Raw genomic sequence first — 21,788 nt, forward strand, 5'->3', positions numbered from 1 at the left:
TCCTCCCTATATACATCAGTCCACAAGGACAGACTATACTATAAACCACATTACTTGAATCACAAGAAACTCTCTCTCTCAATCTAATAATTCTATCTCTACCTGGAACTTGCCAGGTGGGACCCTTAATTCCTACTCTACACCACTGACAGTGGCCACAATCCACTTGTTCCCCTCCTCCTTCTATTCGATTAGAATAAAGAAATTTTTTTCTTTGACAACCATTCCCCCACTGTTTTTCCTCTAGTATATGCAATTCGAGGAGGCTCTGGGAAGCATGGAAATAGCTGTAAAATATGCCAATGAGTTTTGATAATCTGTGTCAACTTCTGACTCATTGCAGTAAATGGGATAACACAAGTTAATTTTTCATGAACATGCCTTTCTAATAGACGATGTAGGATATCCTCGGGCTTGAAATCGTTCTCCATGAATTCACTAGTTGGTTGAACACATTGGACTCTAATATTTCGTTTACTATGTCAGCTAATAGGATGTCAATTGAATTTCTGGATTTACAAAAATGGAACTGGATTATCTACATCACTATATCGCAAACCATCAAGTCGAAACACACTTTTACAGTTTAATAGCCATCACCCTTATTTAAAATACAATCTCCCTGTTAGTCAATTTTTAAGGGTAAGAAGGGTATGCTCCACTCTTCAAGAGTTTAAAGATCAATCGATGGAGCTGAAAGAACGATTTCAAGCCCGAGGATATCCTACATCGTCTATTAGAAAGGCATACCTGCGGGCTCGTTATGCCCAACGGCCCTTATTATTAAAAGAAAAGGAATCTGATGAGGATGTTCATGAAAAATTAACTTGTGTTATCCCATTTACTGCAATGAGTCAGAAGTTGACACAGATTATCAAAACTCATTGGCATATTTTACAGCTATTTCCATGCTTCCCAGAGCCTCCTCGAATTGCATATACTAGAGGAAAAACAGTGGGGGAATGGTTGTCAAAGAAAAAATTTCTTTATTCTAATCGAATAGAAGGAGGAGGGGAACAAGTGGATTGTGGCCACTGTCAGTGGTGTAGAGTAGGAATTAAGGGTCCCACCTGGCAAGTTCCAGGTAGAGATAGAATTATTAGATTGAGAGAGAGAGTTTCTTGTGATTCAAGTAATGTGGTTTATAGTATAGTCTGTCCTTGTGGACTGATGTATATAGGGAGGAGTGCTAGATCAATAAAAGTTTGATTAACAGAACATAAATCCAGGATTATTACTCAGAATATGCAGGCACCTTTAGTAGCCCATTGGCTGGAATACAATCATACTGGTGATGAGATAAGTTGGAGAATCCTGCAACATGTAGGTCCAGGGGAGGAGGGAGGCTCAGTAAAAAAAACTATTAAATTATCGAGAACAATCTTATTTTTTTTCTTTAAATACAGTAACACCGGCCAGCTTAAATGCTGAGCTAGAATGGGCATTGCTGATCGGTTAAATTTCAGCTCTAAGTGTCCTATGAGAGTCTAGGGGAGGATCTATGATGTCAGAGACAAAGCATTTAAGGATGACAGTAGAACGCTGGCGCCATCTTGAAAAGGGGAAACCCGTTAAAATATAGTAGAGCTGGTGCTGAGGGAGACTATAGGTAAGAGATTTATATTAAAAATTGTTTTTTTAAATTACCCAGGTTTTGAGAACTTAGGAGGGAGGGTTCACTAAATGTAGGGAGAGTAAACTAATGTATTTGGTTTTTATTATAGGGGACAGCCCTTGATACAGCTCGGTATAGAGCGAAACATGCATGTCGGGCAGTTGAACCCCATGGTCTGATTGAACAAATAAAAGATAAGTAATTTATTTGATAAATAAGTTAAAAAGTTTCAAGAGATTAAAAATTGTAAATTGGGTGAACCAATGAAGAAGTGGGTGCTAGTTGCATTGCCAGATCTACATCTATGGCAGTGAGCACCACTGAGGTCACTACATATATATAAAAACAATATATAAAAAAATATATATAGAAATTATATGAAAATTGCTATATATGTTAGATATATGTTCATGTATAAGAAGATTTGAAAATGGTTTTGAAATGAAGACTCTATTTGAAATGAATCATAGCTGGATCCTATCTAATTGAAACAGTTGTTAACCTATATAGGACTGGCGTTGATACTTTGAAAGATAGCCATTATCTGGTTCAAAGGTGGGTCAGAGCAGAGACTTGAGAGTTTTACAGTACTTGTATAAGAAAAACTGCTTCATAAACCTAATGTTCAAAGAGATTCTCTCCACAGCATGGCACATCAGTGCATGTCCTGCGTATTGTAATGGAGCTATGAAACCTGAAGCCATGAGTATGTGTGGGCTCTAAAACCCATATGCAGCAGCTCTGAATGCCACCTCAAAAACAAACTTTGTCCTACTCTTAGTGCTTTCCATACACCTTCCTTTTGTCCACTAGCTACCAGATTTGAGCAGACTTGCCTTTAAGAAGAGAGTCTGCAACTCCTTATCTTATGCAGACTGCTGCGTGTACACTAGCCACTAAAGAGCTGTTAAGAAGCTACGTGGAAGAGCATAACACTGAAAAGTTTTCTCCTCAAGAGGATCCAAAGTCTAACCATCTCTCCTTGAGTGAACAGAAAAGACCAAGCTGAAATTTTTGTTTCTTCAGATCAGTTTTGGTTACAGCAGAATAGCATGGGCATTACTGTTTAAATTTGGCAGCCTTTTTGGACTCTATACATGGAGTTTGCTTTCTTGTTAACAGAGTGACCAGAAAGTGTGTCTCCCATAGTCTCATCTGCATGTACTTAAGGCTTTGTGAGCAGGCACAATCAGATCTACCTTTTGAGGATCAGGTGTCAAGGAATTCAGTCTTGGATGCCCCCTCCACCTTAAATGGAACGGCACGAGTTACTTCCCTTATAAAATCAGTGAGAGATCCTTGGGGTGGGAAGGGTGGAGGAGAGAAAGACTTGTATAAAATAGAAGGATCTACGTGTAAGCCAGGGCCCTCTTCTTCAGAGAACTCTAGAAGTGTCCTGATATGCTCAGATTCATATCAAGAACAAAACTCCAATGATTAATGTCTTAGTCTGTGCCTGACTACATATCAATGCCTCAGTGAGACCACTGGATTGCTGTCATCAAGGCTGCAGTGTACACCTGTGCCTCAGGGAAGTTTCAACCCCGATGCACTGAAGATGGACAATGGTGCTGCTGACCAACTTGGAGGTAAGGGTTTCCAGAATTTTATATGCCAATGTCAAGGCATCGCATTGACCAAAGATTTGACCAAGATTCTCCTCAATTCTCTTGCTGAGCTCCTCCTTGAAGGCTGCCAATGGTGAAGAGGAACGGCTACATCCCCTTATGTAGTTGAAGAATGTTGGATGGCCTGATACCAAGTCCTTGGAGGTTGACAGAACACATCAAAAATTAAAAATGAGTACACCTTTGCCCAGGGATGCTCTAAGGATGCAGTGGCTGCCAGTATCTTGATACACATCAATGCTTTTGGGCCTCTGCTTTGGCAGTGTTGAACAGGACAAATCCTTTTCTTTGGGCAAGAACTGGTCAATGCCTTACCCAGTGGCCTCTAATCGATGTTTAGCGAGATCAATGCCCTTTTGATACTGATGCATTCCCAGCATCCAGTGCAGCTCCCAGAACTCTTGGGACCAAGGCTTATGATGCCAAAAGAATGGACTCGTTTGATGAAAATCTATTATTGCTCTTCAAAGCCATGATTCTCAATCTTCTGTGAACATAAATGGCACCGAGAGTTTTTGTGATCGGACCTATGGAAACGCAAGCACAAGATGTGGATATCCATGCCAGATAAGGTCTTGCTGCACCACCCAAACGTTTATAGGCCACTAAGGCCTTTTGTGGGATGTCACCAAGACAGCTGCTATGACATCAAATGTCTATTTTTTTTATTTATTTATTAACAGGCCTTGCTGTGTCAAGTACCAAAAAATGGGACACCAGTAGGCAAACTTACTAAAATATAACTTTAAAATACACAGTTTTCTCACTGCAATTGGTCTGCTGCACTCCTCCCCCATCACAAAACACCTAGCACCCGCCTAGGATTATCCTGCAGCCACCTGGAGGTCTGTCCAGCTTCCCCTGCACTTGGGCTCGTGATCTATACTAACACCCTCCACCCACCGACTGGGTCCCGTTTGCCTCTGGGCAGTCCTACTCTCAGGTTATTCCCCAACGATTTCTAGGACACTGGGGCCACACTCTAGGTGTCCCACAGCTCCCAGAAAGCACCCACAGCCCCAAAAACACAAACCAGGATTCTTAGTCCAGATAGAGTAAAAACTAAAAAAGGTTAACTGCCACAGAATTTGAACAGTGAGCAGAAAAAGGTGACATTTTTTATTTATTTATTTATTGCATTTGTATCCCACATTATCCCACCTCTTTGCAGGCTCAATGTGGCTTACAATATATCATGGATATTGGAAATGAGAGGAGAATTGACATTTAGTGTTACAGAAGTATTTTGGTTGCATGGTAATGGAATAAATGGTAGTGAAATGACAATGACATAAGGCATTCTTAACATTACTAAATATATGTGGGGATTTCACATGTTTTGTGACAACAACAGGTAACTGAATATGGATCTATTATAAAACTATCTAATCATTTGTTTACTACCTGGGTAGTACTGGGGTGTTCTGGAACTGTAGCTGCGCACAGGTTACAAAATATAACTGCTCACAGGACCTCACTAAAGAGATCTCTCTACACTCCCTAGCTCAGACTGGGGAAAATCCAGTACCTTCAGGCTAGATTTGAAATCTAGGGCCAATCAGAGCCCAGGGCATCAATTTTGAAAGTAGCTGCCCAATGGTACTGCAGGTTGCCTTTCCTAAAGTCTTTCTGCAACAGCTTTAAAACTCAAAACAAAACAAGCACCATCTGCTGGGCCAATTAGGAGAAATACACTTCATGAAATAATTAATATAATTTTCAGGCTTGGAAACCCACTGTTTTGTCACTCCCTCCCCCCCCCCCCCCCCCAAAAAAAAAAAAAAGCAAAGTTACCTGCAGCATGTCTTTTCTGAGGACAGCAGACCAAGTATTCTAACATGTGGGTGATGTCATCTGATGGAGCCCAGTACAGATGCTGCATAGCATGTATTAAAGAAAGTTCTAGCAGTGTCCCATAGCACATGCACAGGTGCCTTCCTGCCCAACGTGCAAATATGGGTCCATCAGACAAATGATATAGCTGGAGATGACAACTCCTAGGGGAGGTGGGAGGACATGCGAGAATACTTGGCCTCCCAAAGTCAAACTAAGCATGGGTTTGGCTCCAACATCATCCTCTCGCTGGTAGAACATGAAAACGCATACCAGTGGGCAAGCAGGGTTGCTCAAATACCACTAAACCTTCCACCCCACCACAAAGGGTAACAGAACTGGCCCATTCTTGAAATTTTAAGAAAAATCAAACTGCGGCACAAAAACCAAAAAGAGGTGATAACTCACCTTTTAAAATCAAAATGTACTCCTCATCGTAATAGTGGAGTGAGTAGCTTACTGGCACCTAGCAGTCCCCCCCCCTCCCCCAATTTGGAGGCAGTATTAAACCACTCAAGGGGGCCCCTCAAAGTTTTGGCTTTATAAGATTAAGCATTTTTGCAACCCTTTCATAAACTGTAATGCTCACATGCCCTGTCACACTAGTGCTTGAGAGACAAAGAGGGGCATAATCGAACGTCGCCGGCGATCTATATTGGCGGCGGCGCTACAGCTGGCTGGAACCATATTATCGAAAAAGATGGCCGGCCATCTTTTTCTTTTCGATAATACGGTTTAGCCTGGCCAAATGCCAGAGTTCACTGGGTTTGAGATGGCCAGTTTTGTTTTACAGCGATAATGGAAAAAAATGCTGGCGATCTCCAACCCGGTGACATCCAAGGCATTTGGTCGTGGGAGGAGCCAGCATTTGTAGTGCACTGGTTCCCCTCACATGCCAGGACACCAACCGGACACCCTAGGGAGCACTTCTAAAAATTTTTAAAATATATACAAATACCTCCCAGGTGCATAGCTCCCTTACCTTGGGTGCTGAGCCCCCCCCCAAAACCCACAACTGTACACCACTACCATAGTCCTTATGGGTGAAGGGGGGCACCTACATGTGGGTACAGTGGGTTTTGGGGGGGGGTTTGGAGGGCGTGAGTCCACCTGCCTGAAGTCCACTGCAACCAACATAAACTGTTCTAGGGACCTGCATACTGCTGTCAGGGAGCTGGGTATAACATTTGAGGCCTGCATAAAAGGTTTTTAGTTTTATTGTTTTAGTGTGGGAGGGGGTTGGTGACCACTGGGGGAGTACGGGGAGGTCATCCCCCATTCCCTCCGGTGGTCATCTGGTCAGTTCGGGCACCTTTTTGAGGCTTGGTCATGAAAATAAAAGGACCAAGTAAACCCGGCAAAATACTGATTAACGCTGCTTTTTTCTTCCATTATCCGCAAAAGCCAGCCATCTGGTAGCCACGCCCATGCCCCGCCTTCGCTTCAACGCCGACACGCCCCCTTTAACTTTCACCGGCTTGGCGACGGGAAAGCGGTGATGGTGTCAAACAAGCAGCTTTCGATTATACTGATTTCGCCGCTTTTGCGAGATCGCCGGCCATCTCCCGATTTATGTCGGAAGATCGCCGGCAATCACTTTCGAAAATAAGCCTGTGACACCGTAACACTAGCCTAGAACAGCAGAGGGTTTACTTTATACACAGAGAACTAGTATTTTGCTGCTGCTCAGTGGTGAACATTTATCTATGAAACCCAGAAATGGTGACATTCAGAATAGGTACTCACAGTGGAAAGGTAGGACGCATGCAGGATGAAAACTGCTTTTAACCACCGGACCATTAACAAAGCGCTAGGAGGAAAAATAGAAATTAATAAGATTATTACTGTAGGCAAAGCTGTCTTCAAAGTTGCAATTTTTAAAGATCACTTGAAATCGATTTTTCATATTTTATCCTTAACCCCCTTTTTGCCCCTAGTTTTAAATTTTAACATACAGCAGCACTGCACACACACAGTTCAGCCAGCAGTGAAGACAATCAATGTTCTTCCATTTGTGCTCCAATTTTACTTAAAAGTTTCTCAAAATCCCTGCTTGAGAAGTCCTTTCAAGAATGCAACCAAAACCCTATATAGATATCATACAAGCAGTATGGTAGGGATGGTGCACACCTGAAATTTGCTAACTGGTCTGATTTTCCAGATATTCACTTAGTCCAAGAGTCCTGTTAACTTGCAAGTCTCAGTTATGATAAAAAAAAACATTATCTAAATCTTGAGGGCCAAAAGCAGTGCACTTGACACACACAGTTACATATTTGTAACAAAAAATGCTCATGGAATTCTGTCCAACTCCTCTGCATGTAAATGCATGTGCACGTGTGTGTTGGGGGGGGGGGGGGATATGTGTATCACTGCATGCTGGTGTGTGTGTATATGCTTGGATGTGCATGTACATGTTTGTATGCCTGTGTACTGTGTGTCTGATCAGGAAATGAGATGAGAGATGAAGGTAGTTAGGTGCAATTTTCTAATTATGTTACACTGAATCAGTGTATGGATACCGCAGCTGTTGGAACTGCTTCTTGCATAGCATTTTATTAATTACTAATAAAAAAATGCCCGTTTCTGTAAGAAATGAAATGGGCGGTAGCAAGGTTTTGCTGTCCAGCGACCCTCCTTTCCCCCGCCCCCCCCCCCTGCAGCGACCCATGGCCAGCGACCCTGCTGTCCCGCTACCCCCCTCCAGCCACCCTGCTCTCCCCCTGCGGTCACCCATGTCCTGCAATCCTCCTTTCCCCCTGCCCCCTTGCAGGCACCTATGTGTAGCGGCGAGGCTCCTCTCCCCCTGCCCCGTTGCAGCCACCTATGTGCAGCGGCAATCCTCATCTACTACTACTACTATTTAACATTTCTAGAGCGCTACAAAGTGTACGCAGCGCTGTGCAAACACAGAAGAAAGACAGTCCCTGCTCAAAGAGCTTACAATCTAAATAGACAAAAAGTAAAGCATTTAATATTTAAGCAGTCAAGCACAAGAGAACAGTCACAGAAGGACTGAAGATGTTGAAAGGTGGTCAGTGTGATTAGGTGTAACTCTGGTTGGAGTAGTGGGAGAAGGTGATAGAAGAATAGAAATGGATGAGGTAAAAGTAATGAGTGGGTTGATAGGGAGGTTATATAAGACATGTCACTCTAGGGGTGGGTGGGTAGAGGGGTAGGGCGGGCGGGGCTAAGTCTAAAGCAGGAGAAGGTATTCTCTGCAGCCTATCTGTGAGATGGAAAATGCTCTCTGAAGCTGCTGCTGCTATAAGTTAGTTTTCTCTCCCTGAAAGAGATCCAAGCCACACCCACAAAGTTCAAACTGTCAACCCTCCTTTCCCCTGCCCCCCCCCCCCGCAGCCACCCATGCCAGCGACCCTGCTCTTGCCTTGCCCCCCCCCCCCCCCAGCAGACACCCATGCTTAGCGACCCTGCTGTCTCACCTGCCCCTCCATCCAGTGCGGTTGTTTTTTTAGGAAATGTTCGTGGCAGGCAGGAAAGATCCACGTTCTTGCCTGGCCGCGGCTGTCGCTCCGTGATGCCGGTTGCCTGTTGAAAATGGCTGCAGAGGGGCAGGGGGAGATCGCGATTCGTCGAGTGTCATTGCACCGCCCTCGACGTCATCACGTTGTGACGTGAGGGCGGGGCAGACACTCATGGGGAAACCGGATATCTAGACCGCTTCAAACTTCTGGCTGAGGCTTCATTAGAACGTTGGAGGTGCCTTTTATATTTATTATTTTTACTAGGGCACTTTGCCAGAGATAATTTTAGGGGGGGGGGGGGGGGGGTTGGGGTTGGCAGGTGGTAGTTTTTGAGTGTGGGGCGGTTTTCAGGGTACTATGGCAAATGAGACATTTTGGGCTGTGGGGTCAGTTTGGTGGGGTAGTTTGAGAGTTTAGTAGAGTAGGAATTTCCACTTTGCAAGTTAACTGGCTCTGTTTTCGAACTACTACATTTCATTCTAAGTTTTTCTACGCTGAAGCTTCAACTCCTTTTCCCAATCAAACTTACTATTTATAAGTACAATTTTAAAAAATAATTTGATTAGGTTAAGACCTGGGAGCTTTTAACATCTTTTTTTTTCCTGTGCTTACATCAAAAGAAGATGGCATGTGGGAACTTGCTCATTTTATTTTGTGGAATGAAGTGCGATAATAAATAATGAGGGAAGGGCTTCCTTCATGCGGCCAAACTTTGTCCCCGTATCATTCTTTACTTCTGTTCCTGGGATGGAAAGAATAAGTAGTGCACCAAGGCCAGCAGTTCAATCACACAACAGGGTGACATCTTGATGATGCCCAGTCAGACACCTTTAAGCACTCAGATTCTTTAATTCCACTGAGCATGCTGAGTTTGTATGTAGTCCGTCATTAAACTTATGAGCTCAACTCCAAAAGAAATGGTGTGTGTGTGAATGCAACTAGTGAATTGCTGTCCTTAGGGAAAACTGTAAATGTAGTATTAACAGCACCAGAATCATGGAATAGCTTTTTCAAGGTAAATGGCTCACAGGACACAAAATATGAACACTTGTCCTGTCAAAAAGTCTATAAACATCCCAGTAAAGTGAGTTTGGATAGAAGATGACAAGGGAAATTAAAAAAAACAAAACCAAAACAAAAAAAAAAGTCAAGAACAGTCAGGTTGTGGCCGAGAAGACTGGAGCTCATACTTTTGTTTTAAGCCCTACTAAAACCTGTGTGACCAGTACTAAAAAGTTCCTGTTTGCCCCTGTGGCAATTCAGCGCCTCTGATGAGAGTTAATCCTGCATGAGGAATAGGTCTTGAGTCAAGGCAAGCAGTGATGATCACCATGAATAATAAAATGAACCTAGTAGGGCCGCATCTCAATTAAAATTTTAATTGCGCGATTAAGGTATGTTATTTTCCCCCACTGGCAGTTTCCTTGTGATGCCAGGCAAACCACTTAAACTCTTCATTGTCCGGAGTCACAAGGAGCTATAGTGGGGAAAAAAATTTAAATACACCTTTAATCATGCAATTAATCATGATTACAAATTTTAGTCAAAATGCAGCCCTAAATAAATTAAAGAATAAAGTAATGAAAAGTAATACAAAATATAAACTGAAAAATTACAAATTAAAGAATCTAAAACAGCATGCAGGAAAGCTATAAACAGCCTTATTGTTTTCACAGGCTACTTCAGAAATGCAGCCCCAAAATCTAGTACAGTCTCTCATCTGGGCAGGTTATTTTCTTTTCTCCATCAGGAATCAGTTGATGCCAAGATGTATCTCTGCAGCAATTCTAATTTTCAGTAACCATTTATACTTCACTATTATATGGCTTTTAATTCTTTCCAACACAAAAGGAGCTGGGAAGAATTATACACAAAGGGGGTTGAGAATGTGTCTGTTAGTCTGGCTGGGAGCAAAATAACTCTGAACATTTAACAGAATGGGATGAAATTTAGCACAAAAGAAAAACAAGTAAAAAAAGTTTGAAAATGGGCCAAATCAACCATCATTTACTGATGCACGAACTGCTGGGGGATGATCCAGAACTTGACTTTATGACCCCTGAAAAGGTATGGGACTTTCTCTTAAACCTGTTTACCTGGTAAGATACCACTTGAAGTCTCACAAGAGTGGCTAAACACCTTTGGAAGACCACTGAGGATACCCCCAGGAGTTTCTGTGGCTTTGACTTGCCCAAATACTTAACCAACTTCTCCAGATCCTTACCAAACAATATGCAAACCTTAGAAGCAGCCATCCGCTGACCGGCAGCACAGCCACAACCATCTTCTTGCCATGGTGACCAGCACCACCACTACTGCTATCACTCTGATCAAGTCACAGAATGCATCATCTACAAAGGCAGCATCTGACCAAGTAAATAGTCTGGGGTTTCTGGGAGTTGCTATACCCAGTACAAGGCTTATATACTCTTACCTCCCCACACAGACTGAACACCCAGAGCAGAGATAGAAAAGGCCTGTTTCAAAAGTGCTCTATCTTTTTGGGTGTGTTGGTCCTTAAGGGCTATGCTGGCCTCTAATGGGAATAGAGTCCAACAAATCACCACCACCAGAGATCTACTCTAGGAAACCAAAATAAGCCAAGTCCTCAAGTGGAACTTGCACAGAACCTTTCCCCTCTCAAGACTGTCCAGAGTCCACCATTCTGCCAGAAACACGTACCAGATAAGCCTGAAGACTGGAGAACGGCGGAGGTGGTACCTCTTCACAAATGTGGTGATAGGGAAGAAGCTGGAAACTACAGGCCGGTAAGCCTCACTTCGGTTATTGGAAAAGTAATGGAAGCCATGCTGAAGGAAAGGATAGTGAATTTCCTAGAAGCCAACAAGCTGCAAGATCCGAGACAACATGGTTTTACCAGAGGGAAATCGTGCCAAACGAATCTCATTGAATTCTTTGATTGGGTAACTGGAGAACTGAATCATCTACGTGCTATAGACGTAATCTACTTAGATTTTAGCAAAGCTTTGGACACGGTTCCTCACAGGAGGCTCTTAAATAAACTAGATGGGCTGAAGATAGGTCCCGAAGTGGTGAACTGGATTAGGAACTGGTTGACGGACAGACGACAGAGGGTGGTGGTAAATGGAGTTCACTCGGAGGAGGGAAAGGTGAGTAGCGGAGTGCCTCAGGGATCGGTGCTGGGGCCGATTCTGTTCAATATATTTGTGAGTGACATTGCCGAAGGGTTAGAAGGTAAAGTTTGCCTATTTGTGGATGATACTAAGATTTGCAACAGAGTGGACACCCGGGAGGGAGTGGAAAGCATGAAAAGGGATCTGAGGAAGCTAGAAGAATGGTCTAAGGTTTGGCAATTAAAATTCAATGCGAAGAAATGCAAAGTGATGCATTTAGGGAGTAGAAACCCACGAGAGACGTATGTGCTAGGCGGGGAGAGTCTGATAGGTACTGAGGGGGAGAGGGATCTTGGGGTGATAGTATCCGAGGATCTGAAAGCGACGAAACAGTGTGACAAGGCGGTGGCCGTAGCGAGAAGGTTGCTAGGCTGTATAGAGAGAGGTGTGATCAGCAGAAGAAAGGAAGTGTTGATGCCCCTGTACAAGTCCTTGGTGAGGCCCCACCTGGAGTATTGTGTTCAGTTTTGGAGGCCGTACCTTGCGAAGGATGTTAAAAAAATGGAAGCGGTGCAAAGAAAAGCTACGAGAATGGTATGGTATTTGCGTTCCAAGACGTATGAGCAGAGACTTGCTGACCTGAACATGTATACCCTGGAGGAAAGGAGAAACAGGGGTGATATGATACAAACGTTCAAATACTTGAAAGGTGTTAATCCGCAGAAAAATCTTTTCCGGAGATGGGAAGGCGGTAGAACGAGAGGACATGAAATGAGATTGAAGGGGGGCAGACTCAAAAAAAGATGTCAGGAAGTATTTCTTCACGGAGAGGGTGGTGGATGCTTGGAATGCCCTCCCGCGGGAGGTGGTGGAGATGAAAACGGTAACGGAATTCAAACATGCTTGGGATGTGCATAAAGGAATCCTGTGCAGCAGGAATGGATCCTCAGAAGCTCAGCCGAAATTGGGTGGCGGAGCAGGTGGGGGAAGAGAGGCAGGTGGTTGGGAGGCGAGGATAGTGGAGGGCAGACTTATAAGGTCCGTGCCAGAGCCGGTGATGGGAGGCGGGACTGGTGGTTGGGAGGTGGGAAATACTGCTGGGCAGACTTGTACAGTCTGTGCCCTGAAAAAGGCAAGTACAAATCAAGGTAAGGTATACACATGAGTTTATCTTGTTGGGCAGACTGGATGGACCATGCAGATTTTTTTCTGCCGTCATCTACTATGTTACTATGTAGATAAGCCTGATGAATGAGGAAAACTTTTGCGGGTCTCCTAAGGCACTCCAAGAAAGGGCCCCTAACCAAATTCTCTGCCTCTGTCGGGTGGGGTGGGGGGTGGGGGGGGGGGGAGGAAATAACCTGGGCAACAGGGAAAGACAATTCTTCCCACCAGAAAAGAAGAAGAAATCACTGAACACTTTTTCCACCACAGAGGATCACATTCAATCCTCTGGTCCTGTCCAATAGGATGCTTAGCTTATTTTCCTCATCCTCAAGCCAATCCAGTGGGGAAGCTAGGAACAAGACTACTCTGGCCAATTGTGTGTCCCCCTTTGGGGAGCCTGGGCTACTTCAAAGAGCAGAAATTGCCAGCCCTTCCTCTTCCAGGCTTTAGTATGGCACGGAAGTTCTGGTGTATCAGCAAAACAAATTCCGTGGAGATCTTCACAGGATATGAAGCAGCAGCCAAGGGCTCCTTGAGGCAACTCCTAGGACCCTTCCCCTTCAAAAAAACAAAAAAGCTTAGAGATTTAATTGAAGACATTTACGGAATAGTTATGAAAAGGAAAATACTATTTGATTTCAATATGCCAGATGTAGATTGAGGCACCCTTGTTGAGGGGCTGTCTAGAACTAGGACGATCCTGAATTCTCTATGGGGAGAACTGTTCCAGCAATTGGTAATGAAACCCATGCAGGATGGGGGGCCATACTGGCCCTAGAGTTTTCAAATATGGAGAGTTTCTCACTGATGCTTTTAATAACTGACCCCTTCTGGGACCTGCCTGGGTGGCAGTACTTGGATGTGCAATACAGGGTCTCTTATTTTTTCTATAATTTATTGTAGTTCCACTCCTTTCCCCCTCCATTTTAATATATTGTAAACTGCTCTGAAAGCTCCTTGATAGAGCAATATATCAAGATTTAAAAAACAACAACAAAAAAAACCTAAAAATAAACTTTATAGTGGGTGGTCATCAGATGGTGTGGTTCAATATTATTATGAAAATCTATTTATTGAAATATTCGTACGTACAACTGTCCAGGAAAACCCCACACAGTAGAATAGTCCCTAACCCTCCCCATTAAACAAAAACCCTCATACAACAGACAGCAGTGAGGGCCTTACTCTTCACACCTTGAATGGCAAGCAAAGATGCAGTTAATCCCATACCCATCCTGTATCCCCCCCCCCCCCCCCTCAAGAGCTGGTAGGTAAGTAATACCGTAAACCTCATTGCGCAACAGTGAAATGGATTCAGCACTTGGCTACATGCCCTGGGTGATACCTGTAGATAAGCACCACAGACTTAAGAAACACTGTTGCAGTTTTGGTGACAAATGGGCTCCAAAGGATTCCCAGAGCATCAAGGTATGAAGTTTATTTCTCCAATACCAAACAGAGGGTGGAGAGTCCAACAGTGATTAAGAATGAATTTCTTCCCCAAAATGTATGGCTTAAGAACAAATAGTTTAGCCCCTCTACTCCCCAGACCCATCATCCCAATGGAGCCAAAAAGAGCCCCCACGAGGGGACCTCTTAGGGGAAAACCCAATACTAAAGATAGATATTGAAAAAGGGCTCTTCAGAACTGTGCAATTTGAGGGCACTGCCAGATACCATGTAAGAAGGAATTCCCCCCCTTGCATTTCAGACAACTGGGGGTGGCTGCACAGCCTGCTAAGTAAGCTCTGCTTTCAGAGAAATAAGCTCTATAAATAGTACGGTAATGACACTCTTGTAGCTCTGCTCTATGAACGAGTCTAGGAATCGCACCAAGAACAGCCACCATATTTACTGAGTGAAGAGGTCTACCAAGATCCCTTTCCCACATACCCAGTACCTTGCGGTAATCTCATGGCGGAAGATGTGTCACCAATTGTCCATAAAACCAATAAACCGAAGCCTGCCCCAATGCATCTCCTTCCAGAAATTCTCTGAACTGAACACCAAAGTCACGTGGACAGCCTATCCGAGGGACGTGAGTGAATATAGTGTGATAGCTGTAAAATAAGCAAAGTAATCTGCTCCAGCAGTACCGTAGCGCAATTGTAAATTGGGGAAGTGAGAAATTTTCTTGAGGAAATGCCCCAACAGTAATATACCTTTCGTGCTCTGTCTGAAAGCTGCTGTTTCCATTCCCGGTTAAAAAGCTGCATTACCAACTATGGGAAGCAAAATACTGCTGGATACCTCTTGACCCCAATGCAGGAGCAACTCTCTCCACAAGGCCCAGAGGAAGGCAGTTAAGGTGCTAGGGCTGAAGCAGGGATCTTTCCAGCAAAATATCTATAAATAAATCAGAGTCCAAAATCCAGTCTCGTAAATGCCACAGAAGACACGATTGGTTGTAATGCCTCATATATCTGAGACCCCCAATTCCGCTCCCCCCCCCCCCCCAAACAAAAACTGGTCAATTGCCGACACAGAGATCAGAGGTCCTTACATAAAAAGTGAAGCAGCAGAGATTGTAATGCACAGAGTCAGAATGGAAAGAGCACACCCGTCAACAACTCTAGCACCTCTCAGATCCTGCCTAGCCAACCTGTGTTTTCACATCTCCTCACCGCCAACACGCTCTGTTGCTCCAGCAGAGCAAGAGCTACACAGCCCTTAGCACACTTGGGAGCCACTACAGTAAAAGCAGCACACCATCTACACACCAACCATGTGGCAGCTGCCATGAAAACTGTCCATGTTGTTCCCTATACTAAACTTCAGTACCACCATGGATTTCCCCACGCTGGTCCTAGTACTAGTATGGCCCCTCTTGTCACTGCCGATCACCATTACATCACTCTTAGCTTTCTTGGCCACTGGGCACAGGCATCCACACCTTCCTCTGGGTTCCCTTGCCATCACTGCTCCCTCCTGAAGGGCCACATACCTAGGAGAAAGCAGGCCTAAGGAAAATAAAACTCTGCCCCCCCCCCCCCATTTGAAATGGACCTAGATTCCTTTAGGTATTCCCCAGGGACAAGGCAGAGGATTCAGGAACTGCTCTCGCCTGCCTGGACTCAATTGAGTGACCAGCAGTCACATCTAGCACAATCCAGAAGAATGCTGAATGGTATGCCCATCTAACATCTGTTGGAGAAAAGAAAATGCTGTTGATCATGTGGCTACATGGTGCCCTATATAGGGCAGTGCTCAAAAGCCTTTGGGCTTCTGTTTCTTTCTTGGTAAAGGTGCAAAAGCCATCCATTCTGGACTGGTTTGGTGGCTAAGGAAAGCAGGATGAGAAATATTGGCTAGATGTGGGCTGCACAGGGCTCTTACATGTCACACTGAAGCCAGTGGTTCTCTGTCTCCATCTGTTGGTAGGAGTGTGCAAACGCACCTGGATTGGTCTACAGCAGGAGTTCTCAACCCAGTGCTCGGGTCACACCAAGCCAGTCGGGTTTTCAGGATACTCACAATGAATATGCCTGAGAGACATCTGCATACAGTGGAGACAGTACATGCACATTTTTTTTCATGCATATTCATTGTGGATATCTAAAAAACAGACTGGCTTGGTGTGTCCTCAGGAATGGGTTGAGAATCCTTGGTCTAGAAGATACTAAGGAAAGTTCTTGCTGTCAGATCTTCGAATGCATGTAAATCTTTTCTGTCATTTACAAGGGTTTTTCAAGAGTTAAAGTGGAAATTTTCAGTAAGGGGACAACAGCATTAAATTAAACTACATAAGCAACACAACTTAAAAGTTTTTCTTTTTAGGTTTCAAATCTGGAACTGCCTGTCTTCTGGGGAAGCATAGGGATTAAAGGAGAGAAGGTGCACTGTTCAGCAATTGTCTGTACAGGTTTCAAATGCCACCTGTCATGAAACAGAGGTCTTCCTGAAAATTGCCAAGAGCTGGTTATTAGACAATAGTTTACTCATAGTATGTACATCATCATTCAGCATTCACACACAGGAACAGTTTACTTTTGCAGAACATAAAAGTATAAACATCAGCATAACAGCTTTCCATGCAGTATGGCATAGTTAATGACCTAGTTAATTAGGAGAAGAGCCCAAGGCAATAACAGACAGTAGATATAAAACACTTAACATACTGAAGAAGTACTAATCTTACCTGAATGGGTGTCCCTGCAACCTCATGGTAAGCTGTAAATAAAAGCATAACTTTAAAATAAAGAAATAAACACACAACATAGTAGGTAAGACAGCAGAAAATCCTGATCCCGTTACTCACCCTGTTTTCACTGTATATGCATTAAACAATTCCCTTTATACAAACCTAAGAATAATCATGTAAACTTACCTACTCTTACTGTTCCTAGTACTACAGTTTACATAGCATAGATCTTAAAAACAAATTCAACTGTTAATATGGTATCTTCCTTTTGGTTTGCCTGCTGTTATCCTAGCAGGGAAACATAAGAAGAATCGAAGAGAACAAAAACTTACAGAAAGCAATAATTCTGTAAAGCAAAGTTACTCACTGTAGTAGCTGTTCTCGGAGGACAACAGGATACATTCAAATGTATGGTAAAGTAATCTGACGAAGTCCCATAAAGGAATATCCTCAGCTTCTTTTCCAGAAGCTTTTGGGAGTTCTACCATGCATCTACACGACCAAGTCAGTCTATTAAGAAAGCTAATACAATACAACTCCTGGGGGAGGGAAAACAGGACATGTGAATGTGTGTCCTGTTGTCCTTGGAGAACACCTGCTACAAGTTGCTTCTTTTTCTCCAAAGACAAGCAGGACAGCATATTAACACGTTTGGGAATCCAGTTTGAAAATAGAAAGGGGAAAATGAATGAGGCCTGCAAAAAACCAAGGCCTATAACCAACTATATACACGTACATATATTTAACTAACTACATTTTTTAAAATTAACTAGCCTGGAACAGAAACAAAATTGGGCCTGGGGGGAGGAGTTGGATTCTAGACCCTGAATAAATTCTGTAGTTCTGATTGACCAAACTGGCTGTTGTTTTGGGAATCTTGCTCCAAACAGTAGAGAGATGTGAACATGTGGACAGATGACTATGTTGCAAATCTCCTGAATGGGGGTTCATCTCAAGTGGGCTATCGACGCAGCCATGGCTCACCTCAAGTGGGCTATCGATGCAGCCATGGCATGACCCTCTAGAGTTGCCCAATGTAGGCATAAAGTAAAAGGAAATACAGTCTACCATCTAATTGGATAGAGTGTGCATTTGCCGATGGCTGTCAGCAACCAGTTAGGGTCAAAAGCAGGGTGGACTTATGGGTTTTAGTCCACTCAAGATAGAAGGCCAAGGTTCTCTTGCAGTCCAAGGTGTGCAGTGCACTTTCGTTGGGATGGGCATGCGGTCTGGGGAAAAATGTTGTCAGGACAATTGACTGGTTAAGATGGAAGTTGGACATGATCTTGAAAAGGAACTCGGGATATGTGCACAGAACTACTCTATTATGATGAAATTTTGTGTAAGGTGGGTCAGCTACCAGAGCCTGGAGCTCACTTACTCTCTGGGCTGACGTGACCACCACCAAGAATACCTTCCAGGTCAAAAACTTCAGATGACAGGAAATCAAGTAGCTCAAATGGAGCCTTAATTAGCTGGGTGAGAATGTCATTGAGATCCCATTATGCTGTAGAAGGTTTGACAGGGGGCTTGAGTAAGAGCAAACCTCTTATGATTCAAATAACTGCAGGTTGTACAGAGATTGGCCTACCTTTCACATGGTGCTGGTAAGCGCCAATTGCTCTGAGGTGAACCCTAACCGAATGATAGAGGTTGAAAAGCAGACCGGTCTACACAGATCTTTGGAGGGAAATCTGTCTTGACCAATAGGGGGCCATGAGATCACGGGTCCCCTTGCCCTGCTCAAGTTTCAGCAAAATCTACGTTATAAGAGAGCAGAAGACTTGTTCCCCAATGAAGGAGAAAGGCATCTGAGACTAGTCTGTTGTATGATCCCAGTCTGGAACAGTACAGAGGGATCTCGAGATGAGCAGCAAAGATCTACCATGGGAGTGTCCCACTCTCAGAATATCTACCAGGCTACGTCCATGCTGAGGGACCACTCATGAGGTTGCATCACTCTGCTCAGCCTGTCTGCCAGGCTTTGGAATTTTCCAGCTAAGTATGTGGCTCTGAGCAACATCCCATTCCAGAAGGCCCAAGCCCACAAACCTAGCATATCCTGACACAGGAGGTACAAGTCTGTGCCACCCTGCTGTTAATGTAGTACACTGCAACCTGGTTGTCTATTTGAATGAGAACAATTTTGTGCATCAGCCAATCTCTGAAAGCCTTTACAGTGTTCCATACTGCTCAAAGTTCCAGGTTTATATGTAACTAACCTTGCATGTGAAGCCCATCTACATGAGCTCTCCATCCCAGGTTGAATGTTTGTGTGAAGGGGAAATTTGGAATGGAAATCTGGCAGGATCACAGGGACAGAGGGGATGCCCACTTCCTAATGAAGACTTACTTGATTACCTTGTGGAGAGGAGCCATCAGTGCCTCCTTAGGAGGGGAGGTGCAGTCCAGGATCTCTAGCATCTTGGCCCTGGGCTATTCCTCCACTTCTACGGGGAATGGAATGGCCTCAGCCATTTCCTACAAAGGAAGTAAATAAGAAGCTCTCAGGTGTAGAGAGCCTCCTCTCAGGAGAAGGGGAGGGCTCAGAAGGGACCCCATGGACTCATCTGAGGAAAAGTACCTGGACTCTTCCGATTCCCATGAGTGCTCCTCTTCGGTACCGGACAGGACTTCCTTCAAGGATGTCCGACACCGGGCCCGCCTCAACATCGAAGACCCATGTCCTCGAGAATGGTATCAAGAGCTATCTCGACTGGTGAATATTTGTCTACTGAAGTCGACAGGGTACTGGTCTGGGTGGCAGAAGACACCGGGGCCACAAGCGGGGTTGGCGTCGGAGGCCGCATCATGGGCTAAGGGCCAGATGGGGCCGCAGCGGAAAGCATGGCAGGCACAAGCACCCCTGATGCATAATGCTGCATGAGGCCTTCTAGAAGCTCAGGGAGCAAGGTCCGGATGCGCTCATTGAGAGTCGCCGTCAAGAAAGGCTGTGGAGTGGTTGGAGCTCAGGTTGCAGAATTGTTGGGGCCAGTGTGGTAGCAGGACTCGGCTGCTAGGAGATGCATGCATTGGCACCTCATGGATGGAGGGGGAGTTGTCCTCCCGGCATCAATGCTTTTCATGTGCCGAATCCCTCGGCGCCCCAGAGCTCCCAGCACTGTCGATGGAGATTGGCGATGGTGCTTCTTGGCCTTCGCCAGATACATGTCACCCATGCTCCTTGGTGCCAACAAGGACGACAATGAATCCTCACATCGCCTCAGGGACAGGTCCGATGGACGGTCCCAAGGGGCCTGCATAGTAGGAGGCCTCGAGACAGGTGGAGACCCACTTGCCTCACTGCTCCCAGTGTCACAGGGTCTCATAAGTAGCCATCTTTACCGTGATGTCCGATGCTGGTGCAGCACTCAATGTCAATGCAGACACCACCGACCTTGATGCCGAAGAACCGGATCTGGACCCAAAAATCTTTTCGCTTTGAGCCTCTCGGGAAATTTGGGTCCTTTTCTTCATACGAAGACAAAGGACACAATTGGCAGGGCTAGGGTCGGGCCCGAGGCACTGTAGACACAAAGAATGGGTGTCTTTTCCCTGAGATGGTCTGGTTGCACCAGGTACAGTGTTTAGAGCCACAGGGAGTGTTCGATGACATGGAAGGAAAAATGGCTTCAGCGAAATTAAAAAGTTGTGATGGTGCCTAAAAAGGGGAAAGAAGGCACAAAAAGGAGACCTGACCCGAGCAGGCCTAAAACCGGCCCACACTGAAAAATAACTAAAACGTGGGCAAAATTGCTAGGGACTGTAAAGGACTTTTTTAAAAAACAAATTATCAAATAAAGAAAAAAAGGAAGAAAAAGAGTATGAAAAACCATTGAAAAGGCACAAAAATAGTTCTCTCCTGGACGTGTGAGGAACAAGCAAAAAAAAAAAGCTGTCGCCCCTCATGTGGAGAAAATGAAACTGAAAGGTGTGGTTGTGCTGCAGACGGAAAGGCACTCGCGCATGCGCATTGGAACGCTGCTCGCGCTCCAGAAAGCTCTCATTAATCTTGCTGGTATTTTGCTGGCCCCGCCGACGTGGGATGCCTCTACCCATGTGTGAGAATGGTAAGCCTGCTTGTCTTCGGAGAAAAGTATCACCCCAATTGGAGCACTCATGACTAAGAGGGCCATGGAGCCAAGAAAAAATAAAGGAAACTTGTTAAGTGTCGAAAACAAATATAAGGAAAACTACAAAGGGCAGAGAACTGGTTAGTAGTAGTAGTAGTTCTGTGCAGCACTTACAAAAGAAAAGGAGACAAGTGCGAAATAAAACTGCCACAGGTGCAAGTCGCAATTGGAGTGGCTCTGAGGAGTCTTCTTAGCTCCACAGAAAAGATAGGACTGGCTGGTCCCACATGGTCACAACGGACAGGAAGACATGCTCAGTTGAACTCCCAAAAGCTTCTGGAAAAGAAGCTGGGGTTGCTCCTGAACTGAGTTCCATCAGATGACTTCACCCATACTTTGTCCTCAGAGAACATTTTTTCCCATTTCTGATATATAATTTTATCTCCCCCACCCCCCATTTAGTGCTTGGCCCAAGACTGCTACTTTTTTCTCTTACCCTATTTGACTGTGTTCAATTTACACGTACTGTGTGTTCTGTTCAGATACAGTCTTCAAAATACTCAGGACACCAGCTCCCTCCCGATAGAGGTATTTCCATACTAAAACAAGGTCATTGTCAGAGCTTATTTGGTTCCAGCTGCAGGAATTTCTGCGCTTCCACAAACTATTCTAGCTTTGATAAAAACTTTGTTTTAAATTTAAAAAACAAAACTGTGCTCTATTCTTCATATTCTTCTGTGTAAACCGACAC

The 21,788-nt window shown here is 44.5% G+C and overlaps 1 protein-coding gene across 1 annotated transcript in view; it reads right to left on the reverse strand.

Annotated features, from left to right (window-relative positions):
* WDR43 (WD repeat domain 43) overlaps positions 1 to 21,788 on the reverse strand; it is a 187,135-nt gene that overhangs the window by 40,607 nt on the left and 124,740 nt on the right. Inside the window, exons 13-14 of the mRNA XM_030196135.1 lie at positions 16,962 to 16,993; positions 6,823 to 6,886 (exon numbers count right to left, since the gene is read on the reverse strand). Coding sequence (XP_030051995.1) covers positions 6,823 to 6,886; positions 16,962 to 16,993 — 96 coding nt within the window. The remainder of the gene's footprint in view (positions 1 to 6,822; positions 6,887 to 16,961; positions 16,994 to 21,788) is intronic.

Source organism: Microcaecilia unicolor, chromosome 3 (genome assembly GCF_901765095.1).
Source record: "Microcaecilia unicolor chromosome 3, aMicUni1.1, whole genome shotgun sequence".
Lineage (NCBI taxonomy): Eukaryota > Metazoa > Chordata > Amphibia > Gymnophiona > Siphonopidae > Microcaecilia > Microcaecilia unicolor.